The sequence below is a fragment of the Pseudonaja textilis genome, chromosome 1, assembly GCF_049901715.1.
Source record: "Pseudonaja textilis isolate UNSWEBS1 chromosome 1, rPseTex1.2, whole genome shotgun sequence".
In the NCBI taxonomy this organism is placed as follows: Eukaryota; Metazoa; Chordata; class Lepidosauria; order Squamata; family Elapidae; genus Pseudonaja; species Pseudonaja textilis.
In genome coordinates this window covers 25,375,681-25,398,731 of record NC_141990.1, presented here as the reverse complement: position 1 = coordinate 25,398,731, position 23,051 = coordinate 25,375,681, and the positions used below count along the sequence as shown (strand labels likewise).

The window sequence follows — 23,051 nt, the reverse complement described above, 5'->3', positions numbered from 1 at the left end:
TTTGAGCATCCAAAAAGGGACATGAAAAGAGGAAGGGAAGGAGGAAAGACAAAGAAAAAGAAGGAAAGATGTGAAGAGAGCAAGGAAGGAAAAAGAAGGAAAGGGAAAGGAAGAAGAAAGGAGAATGAAGAGGGAAGGAAAAAGAAGAAAAGGGAGGAAGGGAGGGCGAAAGGAAGGAGATCATAATGAGAGGGAGGGAGGGTCTGTGGCAGTGGTGGGATTCAATTTTTTTTACTATAGGTTCTGTGGGCGTGGCTTGGTGGGCATGGCAGGGGAAGGATAGTGTAAAATCTCCAGTCAGGGGTGGTATTTGCCAGTTCTCCGAACTACTCAAAATTTCCGCTACCGGTTCTCCAAAACTGGTCAGAACCTGCTGAATACCACCTCTGGTCTGAGGGAAGCCCTGCCTTAGCACTTGACCACCAGCAGCCCTGCTGCCCTTTTGCTATCCCCTTGTCTCCTCCTCCTGACTTCTCCTGGTGGTCTCTCATCCTATCGCTGAGGATGCTTTGGTTACAAAGCCAGGTCTCCTCGCGTGGAGAGAGCCTCCCTCTGACCCACACACTTTACTCTCGTGCACACACCATGAGCAACTTGGCCAAGGAGAGCAAGAACAGCAGCAGCAGCCTTGAGGAGAAGATAAGCGTAGCTGGGCACTCCCTTGCGGAAGCAGGACTGTGGGATCCTGGTGCCCTGGGAGCTCAAGTGCTGAGCTGGGTGCTTGCCCGCCGCTGCCTAAGGCTCGAGATAGCCTGCGCCACCATCTAGGGGTCCTCCACGTGGCCTGAGAGGGACAGCGAGGCTCCTCTGGAGGACAAGGGTTTGGCCCTCTCCCTGGTCTCGCCTTCCTCAGCTGGAGACAGTGGATCCCCCCAGCCCACCCAGCCTCCCACAGGCATCCCCAACACAAATGATATTGAGTTGGCCATTCCCACCCGGTCCCCCAAGATCAAACACAACCCTGAGGTGGCCCTCAATGAAATCGAGTTTGACACCCTTGCTATAAATGGTAACAGATCTTCATGAAAAAATAAATTAAAAGTCTTAAGTCTTAAGTCAGAATGCAGTCAAAATACCTAAAATAAAATTCTAAAGTTAAAAAAAAACCAAAATATATACACCACCAATGAATTTATCAATATTTACACATCCCAATCCTCACTTGAGATATTTTGCTCAATTCATGCTATGGAATTACAATCACACAGCAAATCCTTGTTGCTAAGAGACTGGATTTGGCAACTAAAAGTGTGACCTTAGAGAGTCTCTGTCTTCCAAAGCAACTAGGTGTCATATATGTCTAAATGATCTGGATTATAAATCTAAACCAAGAATCAAGGTAGAATTTACAGTGGAATAGAAAGTGCTCCACCAACTCATTTTTCCCAAACATTGATGGGCATTCTCTATATCCCAATTTAATGATGTTTTAGAATGCAGGTTTCATAATATTTAAGACTTCCAGAAGTTCTGCCATTTTGATTAATTGTTTGAGCTACATCCAGACCTCAGGTTAATTCAGAAACCAAATTAAACATATTATGAAATCAGTCTCTTGAGTGTTTCTTCCCTGTAAATTCCACTTACGATAGAACTGCCGAGGGAGCAAACTAGCATCTGTTTAATGAAGCACAGAAGTTAAGTTAAATGAAACTGATTATGGGTTGACAGAAATGAAAGGGTCCATGCAGCCATATTATAATATTACCCACCAGTCCTAGAGGTGGCAGAAAAGCATGCTGGTATATACTGTGCTTCTCCCCGCTGCCTCTAGGTTTTGATCTGATCCAGTTAAGCATTATTTAGGGAATGGGCTCTTATCCAAGCTCAGTCTCTCAATAAACCATGATTAGACATCACCCAATTTATTGGGTGGCAGTAGGTACTTTAGACTCAAGCACAACTCTCTTCAATGACAGAAGAGTCAGTCAACACCAAATAGCTCCCCCAGACTCCACTGTGAGCTGGTAATTAGGATCTCATAATTAGTGTAATTAATTCATATAAATCTCAACTTTGAAAGACAGTGGGCCCACCGCAGTGTCAAAATCACAAGCCCCTCTAGGAGAGTTGCTCTGACCATCACTCTGCCCTAAATGGTCATCAGATTAATAGAGTTGGAAGGGAACTTGTAGGTCATCTAGTCCAACCCCCCTCCCAAGCATTTCTGACAAAGGGCAGTCCAGTCTCTTCCTGAAAGCCTCCAGTGATGAAACTCCCACAACTTCTGAAGGCAAGCTGTTCCACTGGTTGATTGTTCTCAAATCCATCATGATTTGCGGCTGCCTCTGCTATATCTCTGTCTTGCTGCTGTAAAATTGGCCCTTCACCATTGCATTGCATCCCGACCCTATTCACATTTGAATGTCCTACTGATCTGAGGGAAACTTGCTCATATGCAATGCTCATATTTAAGGCTACATTAAACTGCAGTGTTTAGATTTAGATCTTTTAGTTTATGAAAAGTTTAACAAAATTCGCTTAGTAAAATTCAAGAGATATCAATTCCAACCATTGGTTATTTTGAATTTCTTGTGCTTCCACCCTAGATTTGGAATGTAAGTGAGGACAAACTACAACTCCCAGCAATCCTGCTAAGCGTGGCCAATGGTGAAGAATCCTGGGAGTTGCAATCCATCACTCCATGGAGGACTTTTTACCTTCCACATAGTTCCAATTTAGTCCCACTAAGGACTTTTCCACAGGGGCAATATTAAAGTACTGTCATCTGCTTTGGAGCCAGCAGAAACTATGTGGCATAAACAGAATACTGAGCCCCACTGTACCTCAACAATCAGCAGAATATGGTGCACCAAAAGAGAAAGACAGAAATAGAACGGGGAATGTCTTCAGTTACTGGCATCAGAAAGCCCACGATCTTCTGCAGTCAGTTCTCTGATCCCCCAGACTGATCATCAGGCAGCAAAAGAGCTTTCTTCTACACTTGTCTCCTTCCCACTTTTCCTGCTGTAAGAAGAAATCAACCCACCCACCTTATCCCAAATAAAATGTTACCCACAAGGAAAATTCATAACTATGAATTTTCATAATTATTTTCATAATTATGAATTCATAATTATGAAAATTCATAACTATGAATTCATAACTATCTATACACTTATACTTATTATCTTGTAAACAATTGACAAATCAAATAAATAAATAAATAAATAAAAGCCTCAGAAAAGCCAAAAGACCAAGATGCTAATAAAAAAAAAACTGCCTGAAGACCATTCCACATTCCAGGCAGATGCCTAAAGAAAACATTGTAATAAGAAACTAACTTCAGAAGCTGGCACTTAAGGAGATAAGGAGCTTATTGAAAGAGGAAGCCAACTATCTAGATGGTTCCATTCATAAGGAAAGCAAATATGGCTGGCAGAAGTCCATTCAAGAACGGGATATTTCAAAAGCCCTTACGGCCACTTCGACAGCTAACAAAAACAGAGTCATAAGATTAGTGCTAGCAGCCCCTCGCCCAAAAATCTAACAAGGACATAGCCATCAGCCACATTAAGAATTACCCAACAAGAATACAAATACAAATACGAACAAGAATACAAATACAAACATTTCAGAATTCAAAGCTCACATTGCACAGATCCCAAACTTCAAAGTTACAGAACTATATAAGAACCCTTCCACTCACCCAGTTGGTTGGTCAGATGTCCCAGAACTGCACATTGTGTGTGTGTGTGTGTGTTGGTTTTGTTCACCAAACAGAATCTTTCTTTACAATCAGCCTCCATTTTATTCCCAGTTTAGAACTGGACCTGGATATTTCTTCTAACACTGCCATTCCGATAAGAGAAGAAAAGGGGGGAGGAAATTGAGACTATGAATATAGTACTTGAGCCCTCCCCCCACCCCAAAAGTTAGGTTCCCTATACGCATGGAAGCAGCAGCTACTTAGTGGCTTTTACCTTTCCTGCTTCCCTCACACAGCAGGAAGCTTCAGTCACTCTTCCACCACCACTCCATGGGGCTACTCAACATTTAATACCAAGACAGCGGCTATAAAAAAAAAAAGATCCAATTAGCCTTGTCTCCAGTGGTGGGATTGCAATAGATCAGTGGTGAAATTCAAATAGTTTTTACTACCAGTCCTGTGGGCGTGGCTTGGTGGGCACAGCAAGGGAAGGATGCTGTAAAATCTCCAGTCAGGGGTGGTATTTGCCGGTTCTCCAAACTACTCAAAATTTCCACTACCGGTTCTCCAGAACTGGTCAGAACCTGCTGAATACCACCTCTTGTCTCCCCTTTCTCCTGCCCTTCCCCCCACATAGAGGAGGAGAGAACCTGGGTGAGAACAACTCAATTGCTGCCAGTTCTCCTATCTCACCGGGAGATTTTTATGTGGGATCAGACAATGGGCAACAGAATATTTTCCCCTGCTTTCTTCCTTCCTTTAAAGCTGCCCCACTCCCACCCTCAGCAGATGAGACAGCGTGGTGCTTAATTCACAGGTAGAGGGCATTTTTTTTATATTTGTGCCAACATTCCTCATCCATAGATTATGCACTACAATTGAAGGTGTCAAAACTCCACCTGTATAGGCTTGCATTTTCTTTCCCACTGACAGAAATATCTTTACTAGATCAGAAAACTGCCTGTTGAAGAATATTGCATTACGGTGTGGCATGCTGACTGGACAGCTGCGGATAGAAAGACACTACAGAGGGTGATGAGCACAGCACAAAACATTGTGGGCTGTTCCCTGATACCACTAGATGACATTGGTAGGGCTTGCTGCCTTAGAAGCAGAGGTGGTATTCAGCAGGTTCTGACCAGTTCTGGAGAACCAGTAGCAGAAATTTTGATTAGTTTGGAGAACCGGCAAATACCGCCTCTGACTGGCCCCGCCCCCATCTATTAGCTGCCTCCTGAGTCCCAGCTGATCGGCTGGCTCTTCTTTTGTTGCCCTGCACAGGAGAATGGAGCTGGAAAGCAGGATAGTGGGGGTGGGGAGGGAATAGGGCTTTTGTAAGTATCCTTCCCCTGCCACGTCCAGCAAGCCATGCCCACAGAACCGGAAGTAAAAAAAATTGAATCCCACCACTGCTTAGAAGAGTGAGGAAAATTCTCAGAGATGACTCACATCCCAGTCAGCACTTCTTCACTCTCCTACCATCATGTAGGAGATATAGAAGCATAGCAGCCGCACCAACAGGCTGAAGAACAGTTTCTACCCATGGGCTGTCAGACTTCTGAATGGAAAATAACTTCATGTCAACATAGTATGACAGACTCGTGGGGCTGGCATGTTGTGCAACTAGATCACATAAGGTAATAAGATTGGGTTTGGGTTAGAGACTTCTGTCCTCACTGTGAGGTGTGGGTGCGTAGGGGGGGGCGGTGCATGAAGGGAGGCTCAGCCAATTTCATTGTACATATTTTGTACTGTGACAATAAGGGTAATAATAATAATGATTCTCTCCCCTTCCAGCCTAGGGATCTGTTGCCAGATCTGTCGGAGTTGGCCAGAGAAGATAGGAGGTAGCTTCTATCTTCCCCCTGGGAGAGAGCCTTGACTTTTTCATTACCAAGAAGCGAATGTCAGGAGACCAGGGCCAGGGGAAAGCATGACCACAGCAATGCAAGTGATCAAGAAAAGCACCTGCTCCTTGATCTATTGTAATATTAGGCACCACAGATGGACCACACTGTATGGCCTGTGCCCAAAGAATCCAGATATCCCCATTTTAAAACTAGAGAAAAGAAAGTTCATGAACCACTCTTAGAAATTCAGGGGTGACTTGAAGAGGATGTCATCCATTCATGTCTTCCAAATAGTGCTGCTGAGGCATCTACCAACTGCAGTTACCAATTCATGTGTGGAACAGCTCCAAACTAACATTTAATCCTTCAGACATGTGTGGCTCAATGTCCACTACTGATGCACTCAGGAATCTTTGTTGTGATGATAATATACTGACCTTCAAGGAAGTTCCAGGAACCTTTTTTAGGGTTTGGAAAGAATTAATGCCTCCTCCTATATCCTTATTTTGATTGTGAAAACGCTGCACATCGTTGCTGTTTTGCAAAGCAGGATTTGCTCTCAAGGGTTGCAGACTGACAATAGAATTCTAATTGAAATGGAAAGTGGTTTGCTTTTAGCACAGAAGATATTGAGTCAACTTTGAATGTAAAAAACAGGCTAAAAGAGAAGGGGAAAGGAAGACATAGTTTCTACAAGCAGTTGCAGAGAACGCTGGCTATGTTCAGATTTATGAGAATAGCTCTCCTTCAGGAGCCAAATGCAGGGGAGGTTATGTCCAGATCAGCTACTGCAGGAATCATGGCTAATGTTTTATTTTCTAAATTATCTTTGCACACGGTGTGTCTTGTATAACTTCAGCAGCCAGTCTGCTGGAAATGGGAAACATTTGAGAAATAATGTGAATTCAACACCTTTCCTTTGCTTATACTCCCCAAGCTGTTAAATCAACAAGAAAAAATATAATGTGTGGCAAAAATTTCTAGCGTGAATTATTCACAAGCGATAAAAATTAACTAAAGATAACTAGCAACCATCCAAAATTTCCCATCCAAGGAATTCTTTCCCAAATGTTAGGAGCCCAAATCATCTATTCCTCATTTCAAAAATGGAATGAGAAACTTGTTAGCATCCATGGACATTTCTTCCCTAGCTGTGCAAAAATCATTGTGTCTTTACAGTAGCCTTTTCCCCATTAGAAATCTTCCAAATCTGTTGGATTACAACTTTCAGATGGTTTGGGTGAAAATAAGTGCTCCTGGAGGCATCTGGCTGAGGAAGTGTGTCTTGTGTATCAAGGACAGATTAACAGAGTTATTAACAGAAGGGACCTTGTAGGTCATCTAGTCCAACCCCTCATTCAAGCAGGAGACTCTATGGACAGTTTGTTGCCTTGCACAATAACTTCTGGGTATTATCTAAAGATGCTGGATGGATGGGGTTAAAAAGAAAAGATGAGCTTCTATGTCTGTGAGCATATCCAGATGGCTTCCCCCAACTATAAAACATTTCTTTTTATTTGCAGTTCAAGAAAGAAATGAATCCGCAAAATCAGTTGTGCTGGGCCAGGAACACCCTGTTAGCTTAGGAACTGGTTTTCAGCCTGTTTGTTACTGATTTGTGGCTGGGTTCACACCAAGATCCAAGACCCTTGGACCTCTTCTTTAAGTCTGCGACAACTCTTACAGGTCTGTTGGCCCAAAGCAACTTGTGATAAGCAGCAGAAAAATAATTCCGCCTCTTTAGAGTGCCAAAGCCCTGCTGCTACCGTTAGCTGAACTTCTCACAATGAGTATGGCTGAACATGCAAAACAATTAAAAAGAGACAGCACAGAAGCGAGGAAGAACACAATCCACACTTTTTTTCCGTGTTGCACCTCCATATGTCTGCAGAATAATGCAACAGTTGTGAACTGGTGACAGTTTAGCAGCACCAGAGAAGCCCTTCCTAGGGAGGAGTGGGGAGTGAACAGCAAAATTTTATTTATTTATTTATTTATTTATTTATTTATTTATTTATTTATTTATTTTGTCAATTGCTTACAAGATAACAGGTATAAGTAAAAACATAGTTAAGAATACTTGGATACATATAAGAGAAATAAAAGAACCAACAGGACAGGGATGGTAGGCATGTTGGTGTGCTTATGCATCCCCCCTACAGACCTCTTAGGAAAGGGGTGAGGTCAATAGTAGACAGTTTAAGGTTACAGTTTTGGGGGTTTGGGAAAGAAACCAGAGTCAGGTAGAATATTCCAGACCTTGATCATTCTGTTACTGAAGTTGTATTTCCTACAACCAAGTTTGGTGCGGTTTACCTTGAGTTTGTATCTATTGTGTGCTCTTGTATTATTATGGCTGAAGCTGAAGTATTCATTGACAGGTAGGGCATTGCAATGTATGATTTTATATACTATACTTAGATCGGACTGAAGGCGGCGCAGTTGTAGGTTTTCTAGGTCTAGAATTTCAAGTCTGGTGGCATAAGGTATTCTGCTACGAGTAGAGGAGTGGAGAACTCTTCTTGTGAAATATTTGTGGACTTTCTCAACTGTGTTAATATCAGATATGTAATGTGGGGGTGGTTATCTACATAATTGTCTCTAGATGTCTGGCACACCCTAGAACAGTGATGGCTAACCATTTCGACACTGAGTGCCCAAAGCGCATGCACGCATCCCAAAAATGCAATGTGTGCATCCCCTGTGCATGTTCCCTGCTCTGTTCATGCACCCCACACATGCATGAGTGTCCCCCATGCATGTGCATGCATCTCCTGCATATGCACCCCACTCTCACACGTGTGTATGTGTGTGTGTGTCCCATGCATGTATCCCCTGTGCATGGACCCCTCACCTGTGCCTGTGCCTCGCCCCCTGCATGCACAGCGGAGACCCGAAGACCAGCTGTCCGGCAAGAGGCGTGTCTGCATGGGTGGCAGAGCTGAGCTGGGGCAGTGATGGTATTCGACCGGTTCTGCCTGGTTCTGGAGAGCCGGTAGTGGTGATGAGCTGCGGAGACCAAACCATTTCTCTCTGCTGCTCTGTGTTTGGCCCTTCCTCCCGCCCGGGCTTCCATACTCACTTTAATGGCCAGAATTCAAAGTGCAGCTGATTTGTGTGGCGCAGAATAGTGCCGCGCGGCAGCTGCTGCAGCAACCAGCATCCTACAGGCTTGCAGGAGGCAAGTTAGAACGCCTCTGAGCCTGCTCAAAGTGTGCATTTGGCACATGCCTGCACACAAAGTGTGAGCATGCACGCAAAGCGCTCCCATCAAGCCATGCCCACCAATCCAGTGGCAACTTTATTTGAATACTACCACTGAGCTGGGGCGACGGCTCATGTGCCTGCACAGAGGGCTCTGTGTGCCACCTGTGGCATGCCTGCCATAGGTTCGCCACCAGGAGTGGGATTCAAATTTTTTAACAACCAGTTCTGTGGGTGTGGCTTAGGTGGTGGGCGTGGCTAGGTGGTCATGTGACTGGGTGGACATGGCTTGGTGGTCATGTTATTGGCTGGGTGTGGCCAACTCAATATCACTCACATTGAGGCACACATCTCCTAGCCTGGCCTCTCATGACTGTGGGGATGCTGGAACAGTCATAAGCATGAAAAATGGTCATAAGTCACTTTTTTCAGTGCCATTGTAACTTTGAATGGTCACTCCACACAAGCAAAGTACCAGCAAAGAGTGGGAATAAACTCCAGAGACGTTCCTGAGACAGGACGTCTAGTCCTGCCAAGAATGTAATAAGAGTTAACGGAGAGGCAGTTTCTGTAAGCAACACCAGAATGTTTCCTTCCTGCCTTCGTTACAGGATTAGCCCAGTAATTTCTTCTAACAACTGGTTCTCCGAACTGCTTAGAATGTTAACAACCAGTTCTAGCGAATAGGTGCGAACTGGTAGAATCCCACCTCTGTTCGCCACCCATGGCCTTAGAAACTTCATTTTTTTTCAGTACAGGGAGACCTTATGGCCACAATTGAGCTCAACTGTTCTCTTGATAAGCAAGACAGTTGAGTCACACCCCATTTTAGACCTTTTTGCCACAGGTGTTAAAAGAGAATCTTTTAACTGTTTAGCTGTTAAGTGAATCCTGTGGTCATTAAGTAAATCTGATTTCTCTCATTGAGTTTGCTGGTCAGAAGCCACCTGGGAAGGTTGCAAAGGGGATCACATGACCCCAGGATAGAGCAACCGTCATAAGTACATGCCTATTGCCAAGCACGTGAATGTTGATCACATGACCATGGGGATGCTGCAATGGTCCTAAGTGTGAAAACCGGTCATAAGTCACTTTTTTCAGTGCCATTATAACTTGGAGTGGACACTAAGCAAATGGTTGTATGTCATGGACTACCTGTATCTTGAAACCCCAGGGATCAGATGCTCCAAGAAAGAAAATTTCTCCAGTTAAGGACAATGTTTCTCAACCTTAGCAACTTTAACAGATAACAGATAATAACAGATAACAGATAATCAGAGTTGGAAGGGACCTTGTAGGTCATCTAGTCCAATCCCCTGCCCAAGTGGGAGACCCTACACCATTTCTAACAAATGGCAATCCATGGCAGTTTCAAGTGATGGTGCTCCCACAACTTCTGAGGGCAAGTTTTTCCATTGGTTGATTGCTCTCACTGTTAGAAAGTTTCTCCTTATTTCCAGGTTAAATCTCTCCTTGTTCAGTTTCCATCCATTATTCCTTGTCTGGCCTTCGGGTGCTTTAGTAAATAGCTTGACACCTCCCCCCCCCCGCCCGTGGCAGTCCCTCAAATATTGGAAGACTGCTATCATGTCTCCCCTGGTCCTTTTCTTCACTAGACTAGCCATACCCAGTTCCTGTAACCGTTCTTCATATGTTTCAGTCTCCACTTTCATCTCCAACTTTAAGATCCGTGCACTTCAACTCCCAGAATTCTACAGTCAGTGCATCTGGTTCTACCATTCCCATACACTGCCTTATTATTTTATTTATTTTTAAACAAACTTATTGATCGCCCAACTTATATAAGGTGACTCCAGACTTTACAAACTCACTCCTGTCAGTTTGTAAGTATCTCATTAACTCCACCCAGCCACAACTGCCCAGTCTTTCCTTTCACTTGACTTATTCACTCTTCTTCTATAAATTCCTAACTAAATAAATGTTCATTTATTCTACATAGCATACAAACAAACCACCTCAACATACTTCTTTCACATTTTTTTTATTCTGTACCACTTCCCCCAAATGTTTCTGCTTCTACCATAATTTACTTCTGCAGGAAAAGCTGGAATTCGTTACTGGTTAAGTTTGCATTCAATCTAGAACCATTCAGAACCCAATTTTTTTTAGCTCCCATCTCTTCTCTTGCTGGTCATACATCTTATAGAGTTGACTATATCAGAGAAAACAGCTAGAATCAATGGGAAGGGGTTTCTTAAGATGTATGACCAGCAAGAGAAGAGATGGGAGCTAAAAAAAATGGGTTCTGAATGGTTCTAGAGCAGAAGAGAAGCTAAAGGTGCTTTTTCAAAAGGCAGCTGAGCTTCCTCTGTTTTTCTTTGAAGACATTTCTGAAGAAGAATTGAAGAAGTTTCTTGGATAAGAAGTGAAATACCTTCAAAGAAAAACAAAGTCAGGTTGCCTTTTGAAAAAGCATCTCTGGGACAACCCTGAATTGGATGACTGAGAATCTCCTTAGATACAATGGAGAAGCCATTTTCATTGCTTATGGCAAACGAATATACCTGTCTTTCATACTCTGCATAAGTGTCATAACCTACATAAGGAAGTGCCCACACATTGCAAACAAATATTGCCACAAGCATTTGTATAAAGTACGAAGTATTCTTTTCTTTAATTTTTTCCCACAACAACCTTATGAGGTAGGTCAGGCTGAGAAGAGAAAGAGCACGTGAAAGAAGGAATAATTAGCCCAAAATTAACCTCTCCTAGCCAAGTGTAGAGTGAAATTTGACCTTCTTTAGCACTACACCAACACTTTAAACTAGGGGTCTCTCTGAAGTGTCTCACAGTTGTAAAATGGAAAGAGATACAAATGGACAAACTTGACTCCGTTTCTTCCTTTTCTTCCATGTAGTAATATGCTATTTGGGCAAATCGGTATTTAAATGGTTTTAGATTTAATCGAGATAATTAAGGGATACCTTCTCTGACCTGTCTCTGAGTTTGCATGCTGGGAACAGGGGTGCAGTCTTCTGAGTTTGCATGCTGGGGTGCAGTTCTTCTCCCTCTTTGTGCATTTCTCCTGGGTTGGACCCCAAATGCAAACGCAGAACGGCGGTCGTCATATAAAAGCCACTAGCCGAGATCTTTGCTCTCCACGCGCAGGGGGTGCAAAGAGAACCTTCGGGGTTGAGTGTTTTAATGTGTGGACGGATCGATTGCGAAAGAGGTTCGGTTTAGGAGCTTGGACTGAGAAGCCCGACTGCTTGCCTGCCCTTCCGATGCAGAAATCGGCTGGGGAGGGGCAGCCTGAGGACCGAAGCTGAGACCCCCCCACCACTCGATCTACCTTCAGTCCCTCCCAGGATCGCGTGAACCCCGCTTGGCGCTTCTTTGGGGGGGAGGGGGGGACGACGACTCAGCAGTGAAGCAGTTAAGGTACACCAGCCGTAGCTTCAGCCCCTGCCGGAGCCAGCGTGGTGGAGGGATGCTCCTCCGTTCTCCTGGCTCCCCCAGGCAAAAGTCACCTTGCTTTGGGCAGGAGAGGCGACGTGAAGCGATCTCAGGTTCAGCGTCCTCCTTCTCCCCCTGCTAAAGGCGGTGGAAGGATGGGGAGAGCCCTGCCTGGAACAAGGGACCAGCCCGGGCAGCGCGTGGAGAGCGCCGAGCGGGACTTTCCAGAGACAGCTCCTGAATAATTGAGAGCCAGCAGTCACTTTACTGCTCCCCAGGCAGCCCAATTGGCACAGCAGCTCCGCTTTTACCAGCTCCTGATCTGGACCGAGATGGGAGGAGGTCGCTCTCCGCCTGAAGAGCTGCACCGAGGCTTAGCAGGCAGAGAGAAGAGGCGGGTGACACAGCTCTGAAGGCAGCCCGGCTGGATCCCCCACATCTGCTCCACACGTTGTGCCCATTGCCTTTCATTGCCAGGCTGTAGCAACAACAGCAGAGTGCACTCCCCGCCACCAGCCCACCATGGCCTTAATCGTGCGCTTGAAGAAGGTTACCAACCTGAGAGGCAAAGCGGACAGGATAGCCAAGGTGGCGTTCAGAGGTACATGCCCTCAGTTGTGTGGCACTTAGCAGAGGCACTCTGTGCGGTGCTGCAAGATAGGTGCCTGTTTGTGTGCAGGTCTGCATGTCCCAGGGAAGGGGAAAGTTCTCTGCAGAGGAGCCTCAACCCTGCAGAACAAGGGCATGACGCTGGGAAAGGATGCTCTCACTCCCCTAGAGCTTGGGTGGCTTCATTCTGGAAAAGAATACCTTGTGCCCCCCACATTTTGCCTGGGCTAAAGCTTCTTGGAGCTGTAGCTGTGGTGGTTTAACGGGCAGGTTCTGGAGTCAGCAAGAGCCCTGGGGATGCAGCTCCCTCCATTTGGAGCCCCCTTACATCTGAAGAACCCTCAGAGGTTCCAAACCAAAGTTTCCCCCTCCAACTAAGATCCGGGAATGGAGTTAGCATGTTATTGTTGACTGTGGTTTGTTTTCTTATTCAAAGAACCATTGTGTTTGCCATTACACAAGTAGAAATCTTTGAGCTTTTGAAGGAGGGCAGACAGGAAGAAGAAAAGTGCCAAGAAGAACTTCAAAGCCACTGAAATACCACATGCTTTGAAAATGTGTAACATGTGGCACACTCCTGCATTTCTGCAATGCTTCATGTTTTTACAGTGAGGTCCTCTTTCTGGTGGAGATAGCAAGTGGGTTGTGATAGGGGTAATAAGCAAATTGCCTCCTAAGCAGCGTTTTGTCAAATCCTGACGCCAGAATTGGCAGAAATGCACCCCCATTTTGAGCAGGGGACTTTCTCCGCTTTTGCTGGAGATACCAGGGCTGAACCTGGAAACCCTGGCATACAAAGTATTGCTTTGAGTGTATGCACACAGCTTTGAAAAATACACATTGCCAGTGTTCTCTACTGAATGCTCACTACATATAACAACCCACATTGTTTTATACAGCACTGCAGAAAGTTTGTGCTCATACTAATGCTGATTTGCAAAATGTAAACGTTTTGCTCTTAACTTCATGTTGTCTAGGGGAGTGGAGTTAGACCTGAAATTAGAATGATTGGCTTCACTAAAGTTATGATATATTTGTTTTCCATTAATCATTTATAGCACATTCTAGCATTGCCTAATCATCACTGAGACAATCCTTGCCCACACCCCTCTTACATTGGCAGAATAAGGGTTGAATTATAGTGAAGGGCATTATAAATGATTACTAGAGAAATGGTCTATGATTTGTAGTTGATATAAAATCTGACCTGACTTTTCTCAATTGATATGTTCTACTAGAATCACAGCTATTGCGTGTCACCTCCATAGAGTGTGCATTTAGTATACATGACAACATGTGAACAAAGAATATCACAAATATTATTTCTGAGGTATCAAATAAGGTTGTTTTTCTCACATGGGAAACATCCTGGACTTAAAAATGAAAAGATTTGTATTTTCAGGTGTTTGTATTCTGAAATGAAGAACCAGTCATAAGAAAAACTAATACATGGATCTCATCAACTAAAAAAGAAAAATCAACTTGATTTTCTGCTGATGTCCAAATTATCTTTGGATCACTAGAGTTAAAGAAACCCAGCTCTCATTTCTTGATAGTTGTCTAACTTCTAAACCAGCTTATCCTTGTGTCCAAGAGTTTGAGAATATAAATATATTTATCTGTAAACTATCTCAGGTCAGGTCAAGCAGCAGACAAGAGTATGTGGAAAACCTAGCAAAATTTCCAAACAGAGGTAAGCAGGCATCTTAGAATAGAAATATTATGCCAGACACACAACCTGGTAGCTTTCTGATAAATTGAATTAGACATGTTGGATTAGATCCTGACTGTATTTGACTGGAATACTCCAACTTAAATTGTCTCCTTAGGCCCACATCAGTTCCAATCAACACATCTGCTGCCCCAATTCATTATAAGGACCAACTTTTCTCCCCCTTCCAGCTTTGAGCAGAAATAAAACTTGGGAGAAAAAAAATAGAATTTAAACAATTGATGAGAGAAAAAGAAAGAGAATGCAACCATTTGGGTTTAAGCAGTATTTCTTTACACGCATTTTAATCTTAACTGCTAAAAAATGATGGCTTTTTATTACACTTTTTCAAAAGAATTTTTGAAATAGACAGTTGGCATAATGGGAATGTTTTTATATCTCCTATTTCAAAAAATATGGTGCATGCATTTTATGTGTATATGACTGGTTTTTAAATGCCCGATATCAATTCTGGACACAGGCTTCAAGGGCATTTTTCTTTAATAAAAGAGAAAAGCAGCTGCAATTTACATAACCCCCTACATCTAAGGTCAAGGCCAACTTGCAAACAACATCTGTATGTACAATGGCACACTTGTTACATATGAGGACAGGGTGATGTTCCAGTTCTAATACTTAGACAGAACTTTCTACCATATTGATGCTGATTCAAAATAATTTTTCCCAGTTCTTTTTCTTTTTTCAGCATCTTGAATTTTGGAACCTAGCCTCCCCAGTTAGGCTACTCTTGTCAGATTTTACTGCAATCTAATCTGAAGTTCTCCTGCAAATGTTTCTTGCGCATGACTTAGTATTGTGAGATTAAGTGAAACGCTCCTCATCCTTGAAAAAAAATCCAAAGGTTTGAGGCATATTGCACCATTCAGAAAACGCAGCTGCTCCCTGAGGTTGATACTGTAGATGATGGAAATCATCTTGTGGCATGAAATCCCATTTAATTTTTTGCCTTGAAATGCTGTTCTCTGCTTCTCTGTTATCGAAGATAAGGGAGGGCATTCTGGATACGTTAAGAGGTTCTCCCTTTTTTATAATCACATTTGCCAGGACAAGTGGTACACAGAGAATTCAGGGCTAGACGAAGAAAATCCTACAGCAATCTATCCTGAATAGACAGTTTAATCTGGAGTGTTGTGCTAGGGAGTAAAGGAAAAAACTTGTCTTGTCCATGTGATATAATACCGTCTGCTTAAATAAGTAAGAAACTAGTAAGGATTTCCCAAGTTTTGGGACCAATCAACCTACTGCAGGAGATTCTGCCAATAGTAACAAAAGTTGGTCACAGCAATAGGAAATTAAAAGCCACCAAACCATGACATGTGGTGTCTCAGGCAAAGAACCAATTTCCAAAGTTATTATCATCTAGAGCTATTCCAAATGCAATGGGGAATGCCCCTCTACAGGAAGTATCCCTGGAACTATTTTTGATGCTATACAGTAACAACGACAGGTCCAAACATCTTGTGCATATGCTATCTTATAGGATTTTATTTATGTTTATTTTTTGTGGAGTTCTTGGTGCTCTCTGGGTTTGCCTGTTTGCTTGCAGATGTTTTATTATACAGGTTACATCATCAGTTCAAGAGAGTGTGGGATTTGCTCTGGTTTCTATGTAGTTGCTTGCCCTGCCAGTGTTGGGGAGTGTGTGGTTTTCTCCTTGGTAGTTCCTTGATTGAAGTATTGTTTTCTGCTTGATTGTTTGTCTGGTGTTAAATCCCTGTTTGTCTGGGTATTGGCTGCTGAAGAGGATATGTTCTGGAGGACATGTTTTGTTTACTTTTCTGAATGCATACATGTAATACTATTAAGCTGCAAACTTAGAGGTTTTACAGAAGATTTACACACAATAAACAGTATATTAGTTTAGCATTAAAAATATGCATGGAAAGGCCCTACTGGATCCTTCCCTCCAGTGCCCTAAGTCTCTGCAGTTGGTTGGACTAGGCGCTTATTTCTTTCCCAGCTTCAATTCTAGACAGATTGTTGGAGCAAGAAATAGCAGAGGTCCAAGACTCAGAATGTGTTCATTTCTTTCTCTTATTTACTATTGAAGTCCCTCAGTCTGATGCTTTAAATCAGTGATCACCAACTGGTGGGCTGAGGCCCAATGGTGGGCCATGAGAAAATTTTGGTGGGCCACAGAAAAATCGTACCCCCAGAGCACCTCCCCAAAGCAATTAATCCAGGCTGTGCAGAAACACAAGGCTGCATTGCCCACATGTCCTGTGGGAACCCTCCCCACCCATTCACTCCTTACCCGGCAAACTTGCCTGCTAAATTGCTATTTTTCCTTTTCCAACCATCAGCTGTTCTGCTGTGCCAGGAGATTTAGATTAGCTAGGAAGCAGGAAATGGTTGGATTTCTTGCTTTCTAGCTAGTCTTTAGATCTTTGGCTCTGCTTTTAAGCACAGCCAATCCTCCCTTAGGACTGAAGTTTCTATTATTCAGTGCAGGCTCACCGCAAGCAAATTTTATGTGACAGACTGAGCTAACCAATGGCAGATAGATAGATCACTGAATGATTCTGTGAGCAACTCAATCTGCCTGCCTGCTTTGCCTGTTTTTGGGTAAAAATTGCTCTTTTTTAAATAAAAAAATCCAATATTTACATACATGGTGTGTTGTGAGTTAATTTTGTGAGTTTGCTAGCAAGAAAATTTTATGTGACAGACTGAGCTAGCGAATAGCAGATAAATAGATCTCTGAATGAATCTGTGATTCTGTGAGCAACTCAATCTGCCTGCCTGCTTTGCCTGATTTTGGGTAAAAGTTGCTCTTTTTTAAATAAAAAAATTCAATATTTATATAAATATTTATAATATTTACATACAAGCCATGCCCAGCCAGTCACATGACCACCAAACCACACCCACAAATTAGGCCACACCCACAGAACCGGTTAATGGTCCCTGGGATCTAAAATTATGAGTTTGGTGGTTCCTGGAGTTCAAAAGGTTGGCGACCCCTGCTTTAAATCATCATCTTCATTTAACGACTCCATAATCCCTTGCGGGGTGGAGTCTGGGCAACTGAATGGAGCTAGCAGAGTGTTTTAATGGCCGGATATCCTTCCTGTTGCCAATGCGGAGTTTTTTTCAGCAAATATTTTCTCAGTGTGCCCAGAGATGCTTTAAATCAGCTGTTGGGGAGAGTTTAACAGAATTCACATGACTTACCTACATAGGTGTGGCAGTACTTAGCTAGCCTTGACTCATTTCAAAAAATTGAGCCAAGCCAGATCTGGTTAGTCCAGGAGACCACCCAAAACATCCCAGAATGGAAATTAGATTGAGAACTTTAAAAACACATCCTGGAAGTAGACATTTAATAAACCATGTCTGAATTGTTGCCAAGAATAGTACATAGATATGTCCAAAATATCACCAGGAGCAGAATGTGGTTTGACAATAACTCTTACTTATACCCCTTTCAGGGTTAAGTTGTACTTAACTGCCACAATAGCCTTTTAATTCCTACAGCTCCAAGTAATAATACAAAAAGTTATGGAGGTTAATCTGCTGGACACAGTTGATTGTGTATATTTGCCAGTCACATCTAGTTTGCAGATTATTGGAAACTGGCTGCAGTAATATTATCAGGATCATTTTAACTAATTTTCCTTTTAGGAGATTTTTCACTAAAATTACCTTTCTTAGGCCTGTATTTCTTGTACAGAGGAAAATTCATCAGGAAAAATGTTCGAGCAAAGACACATATACACATAGAAGATAATTATTCCATTGCGATCTTTTTGTTGTAATTTTTAAAAAAAGAACAACAATAAATCTTGGAAGAAAGAACTTTTTGAGCAATATCTTGGCACCAATATCTTGACACCATAAAAAGAAAAGAGTTGCAAAAGATTTGCAATGCAAAAGAAAGTATTAGATATCAGAAATGGGGATTTTTTGGGTGATGATGATACATTGGCTCAGATTCCAAAGGACTAGATGTTAAAATAAGAATTCAAATTCTTTTGACTTTAAGGTGCTGTACAACTTGTTGGATCTGGCATTTTTCCCCCTGCAAAAGGCTAAATGGCTTACTCTCTGCAATTGGAAACCTCTGCAAGTGAAATTTGATCAACCTGCTGAAAGAATAGCATACTAGCATACTTTTCTCTTGTAATTCATTAAAGTGAATCCAACTCGATGATGGGGAAATTGCTGTTTGCAATCCAAATGGGACTTGCCAAAGATCTTTTTCCAAAAGATACAGGAATAAAACAAGATTCCTGATCTGATTTTCTGAAAAGATTTGACTGCATAATAGTTATACTTTAGACTGAGAACTGACTTTGAAAAACAGATGGAAATGTAGGTCTTGTGGTAGGTCATCACACATAAAGAAGTTATGAAGTCTAAAAGCAACCACCCTTAACCCAGCCAGAAATATTTAACTTCTGTTAAACAATGGCTATAAAGTCCAGTTCTGTTTTTGCACACTGTGCTATAGCATTGTTGCACGTGTAATGAAGTGGCAGGGCTTCAACCACACAGTTGCAGCTATTTCGAACTTTAGTTTTGGAGAATTTATCAAATGAATTTATCAAATGAATGTATCAAATGAACCCAGCGTTCTCACTCCCGACACAAATGACCAGGCTCAAATTATCCTACTTCAGATGCAAGATACAAAGTCCTAGCTTTCTGGAGAAGATTTCAATGCTGGGGAAGATAGAAAAAAAAAGAAGAGGGCAACCAGCAGCAAGATGGATGGACTTATTTACAGTGGCAATGGGGGAGCAGTTGGAAGAGCTGAAGAGCCGAGTTAGGGATAGATCATCATGGAGAAAAATCTATCTATCAGTCATTAAGAATTGACAATGACTTGATGGCATGTAATCAATCAAGCTTTGGATGCCCCTGATATTGAGGCAAGACATTCAAATCAAAACAAATGAAACAGGCAAACATGCACATTCCCCCCAATTATTGAAAAAAAGCCTAGGCCAGGGGTGTCAAATTCTATTTCATTGAGGGCCACATCAGGGTTGTGTTTGATCTTGAGGGGGAGTGTATGGGCATGGCCAGGGTGGGGGTGGCTGGGGTGGGCAAAGCCAGCTTGATGTCACTTATGCCAGGGGACACCTGTGGTGGCCTGGGCGGGGCTGGGGGGAAACTATTGCAGCTCTCTGCCAGTGAAAACGGAGGCTGGGAGGCCCACATGCGACTCTCCCGGGCTCCATTTTCAGTCATAACGGGCCTCCTCCAGCCCTCTGTCAGTGAAAATGGAGGCTGCGAGGGCCTCGTGCAGTCCTCCTGAGCTCTGTTTTTCCTGGCAGAGGCACCATGGGCCAGTCCTTTGCTATTTCCAGGGCAGCCCCACAGGCCAGATCTAAGCACTCCGTGGGCTGGATCTGGCCTGCGGGCCTTGAGTTTGACACCCCTGGCCTAGGCAGATGCAAAGTCAGGCTTAAATACTATCCTAAGAACAACCAATAACAATGAATATAAGGGGCAAAACTCCTACTGCATGTTCACTTTTATACCTACTTGCTTCACAATATTGTCTTTTTCTTGAGTATCTTCAAAAAGCAGCACTTGATTGCAAGATTCGACCATTTTTGTTCCCTAAGAATGCTTCAGGCATTCAATGAAAAATAAAGATTGGCCCTGGATTGTAGATTGTTCTATAGCTGAACAATCCCGAGTTAGTGCTTCTTTTATTTTTTTTTAAAAAAGACCAAACTTTTAAGCTTAATTTTTCTTGAAAGAAATGAAACCTGGAGAGGTTGGGAAAGTTGGGAGGTGATTAAAGGCCTCAAGTTGTAGAACTGGGATATCTTTCTGGTATAGCTGCTCCGGGCTATTTCCCTGCATCAAAATGTTCACCAAGGGAAAAAAATTACAGTTCCAATCAATGTCTCATATATCAAATCAAGAGAACACCCACTAAAACGTACTTGCTTAAGACTGTCCATGAGTCGCCCTGTGCAAATAGGTGGCAATATAATTTTCCTAAAATAAATAAACAAATGAATATGTCTTGGGAAAGATGGTAGAGATGGTCTTGGGAAAGGGGACAGGGATCACTGAAGAGCTGTTGTAGGAGAAGAGATTACTTAGTCCTGAGAAAATGGAAAGGGTGAGAAAGCAATTCAATTCTATCTTGAGTTTGTTTGGTATAAGGTGGGGCAGAGAGGCTTTCAAGATTCGATTATGTTGCCCTGCGACAATAAAAAGCATTGCAATAGTGGCAAATACCTTGTAACTTGGGTGACGAAACGTTGGAAAACCAACCCATAAGCTCGGAGAACGAAACTTCACCCTCAATAAAAAGCATTTCTGGAATCTATGCTGCTTCTTTCTTTCCCTTCCCTTTCTTATACTGAAGGATTGACCTGGCCAAATAATCTCCCTAAAGAAGAGCCCTCTAGTCTGAAAGGGAAGCCAATTGAGATGACTTCTGCAACAGGGGTGTTTGTGCAAAGGAGCCCTGGACCAGGAAAAGTTCTCTCTGACGGAACAATGTTTCCAGAAGAGGAAAGTAAACAGATCAGTGGTGGGATTCAAATTTTTTTACTACCGGTTCTGTGGGTATGGCTTGGTGGGCATGGCAGGGGAAGGATACTGTAAAATCTCCATTCCCACTGCACCACCGGGGGAAGATTAATGCAAAATCCCATTCCCTCCCCATCCCACTAACCTGCTTTCCAGCTCCGTTCTCCTGTGCAGGGCAACAAAAGAAGACCCAGCCGATCAGCTGGGACTTGGGAGGCAGAGAATAGATGGTGACAGGGCCAGTCAAGAGGTGGTATTTGCTGGTTCTCCGAAATACTCAAAATTTCCGCTACCGTTTCTCCAGAACTGTCAGAACCTGCTGAATACCACCTCTGAAACAGATATTACAAAGTATTTTTAAAAGAGGGATGATTGGTTCCTCAATAGCTTTTCTTTTTGTTTTTTATTTATTTATCATCACATTTATATGTCACCCCATTCATTGTAGCCAGCATTTAATTTATTTATTTTTCTTACATATTAATTTTTAAGTCAGCAGCCATCAACTATTAGTATCATAGGTATTGAAATGGTCATAGGAAACTACACGACTAGTCCCCAATAGAATGTTTTTATAAAGTAGGTTTATTCAAACAGTCTTTGAAAAATAATTTAACTATCCAGTTTAACTCTTTAATTAAATACAAACAGGTACTTACCTAAATGGTGGATGTTTAATGTTTGACCCACCTCTTTCAGTCTCTCTTTCCTAGCATCATTCTCAATTCACTCTCATAGTAGCAGTTCTAAACTTCTGTATAAGTGCCTCATATCTTTGTGCTTACATTTTATCTTTTAACAATATGTTCAAAATATTCCTAGTTGATTATTCCTATTATAACACTTTCTTTATTTCTACCATTGAAAAATGTTGCTTGTGGAGTTTCTGAGATCACTTAAGGGAAAATAATATGAAAAGGGATTCTTCCCAGGGAACAATGATTCCAAATTCTCTCTAGAAGGTTGCCAGTAGTTTCATGCCTCAGACTGTTGCTGTGTAAATTTCTTTTTTATAAGCATGTGTACAAATCTGAAAAACATGTTTGCTTGTGCTAGCAATACAGTTGTGATTATTATATTTTTGTCCCACCATTTTATCTACAGTATAACTCAAGGTGGTTTTCAGTGGGGGACAAGGAAAGGAGAATCAGTGATAGATGATGGCTGTTGTCCTTGCTGCTGTCGTTGAGAAAATCCTTTTCCAGGTCTTTTTAGCTAAACAAATCATTCCAAACAGGCAAAAGGAAGCTCAAAGATAGGTTAATGACCAAAACATGGCACTCCTGATGAAACCACACAATGCACTTCAAATATTACATATTGTAAGGAGTTGTCTGGAAATACGGTAGCCAGATTTGCTGCTGTGTGTTTTGTTTTGCTGTTTAATAGAGGTTTCTTTCAATAGTATTAAAACTACAGAAATCAACCCAAATCAATGAAGTCTTTGATCTTCTTTTTCATGTGTATTTAATATTCCATATCAATTCAGTGCTGCGATATCTCTGTGCTAGGCTTTCTCCTTTCTCCAGGGGCACTGGTTATAAAGCAGGGATGGACTCAAAGAGAAGGGAAACCCACACAGCTTCCTTTAAGCATTCCAAAGCTTTTGTCAATTTACCAAGGTAATATACAGGAGGCAATTATTGGGATGAGGGTGGATTAAATGCGGGATTCAAAGAGAGCCCTAGATTTGCATGTCACTGGAGAACCTGGCACCTTTGTCCTTCTGATGAAACAATGCTGGATTTCTCCCTGGAGGTAGGGATCAGAAGGCAGTCAACTGCGCAGTCAACTGCACATTCAGAAGACACATGTTGAAGTGATCTTCAAGCAGGAGGAATGGAGTAATAGTAAAAAAAAAATTATTGAAACATCCCCAAAGGAATTTCAAAGAGGGATACTTTAAGAATAGGACAAGAAATGGGAAATAACTGGTTCCTTCTCACTGATAGGATAACGATATCTTGGTTGTTTCATCAGTCCAGTTTCTAAAGAGGCCCTTATAACCCCGCCTTTCTCACTCCAAAATTACTAAGAATGTAAATCTCAACCTTTTGGCCATGATTGTTAAGTGAATCACTGCAGTTCT

General features: G+C 42.4%; 1 protein-coding gene across 6 annotated transcripts in view; it reads left to right on the top strand.

The window, feature by feature from the left end:
* The first annotated feature begins 12,391 nt into the window (after positions 1 to 12,391).
* The window catches only part of OTOF (otoferlin), a 165,727-nt gene continuing 155,067 nt past the window's right edge, over positions 12,392 to 23,051 (top strand). For all 6 annotated transcript variants that reach the window (XM_087929506.1, XM_087929478.1, XM_087929486.1 and 3 more), the window contains exon 1: positions 12,392 to 12,721. In XM_087929506.1, the coding sequence (XP_087785632.1) occupies positions 12,643 to 12,721 (79 nt within the window). In that variant the 5' untranslated portion in view covers positions 12,392 to 12,642. The remainder of the gene's footprint in view (positions 12,722 to 23,051) is intronic.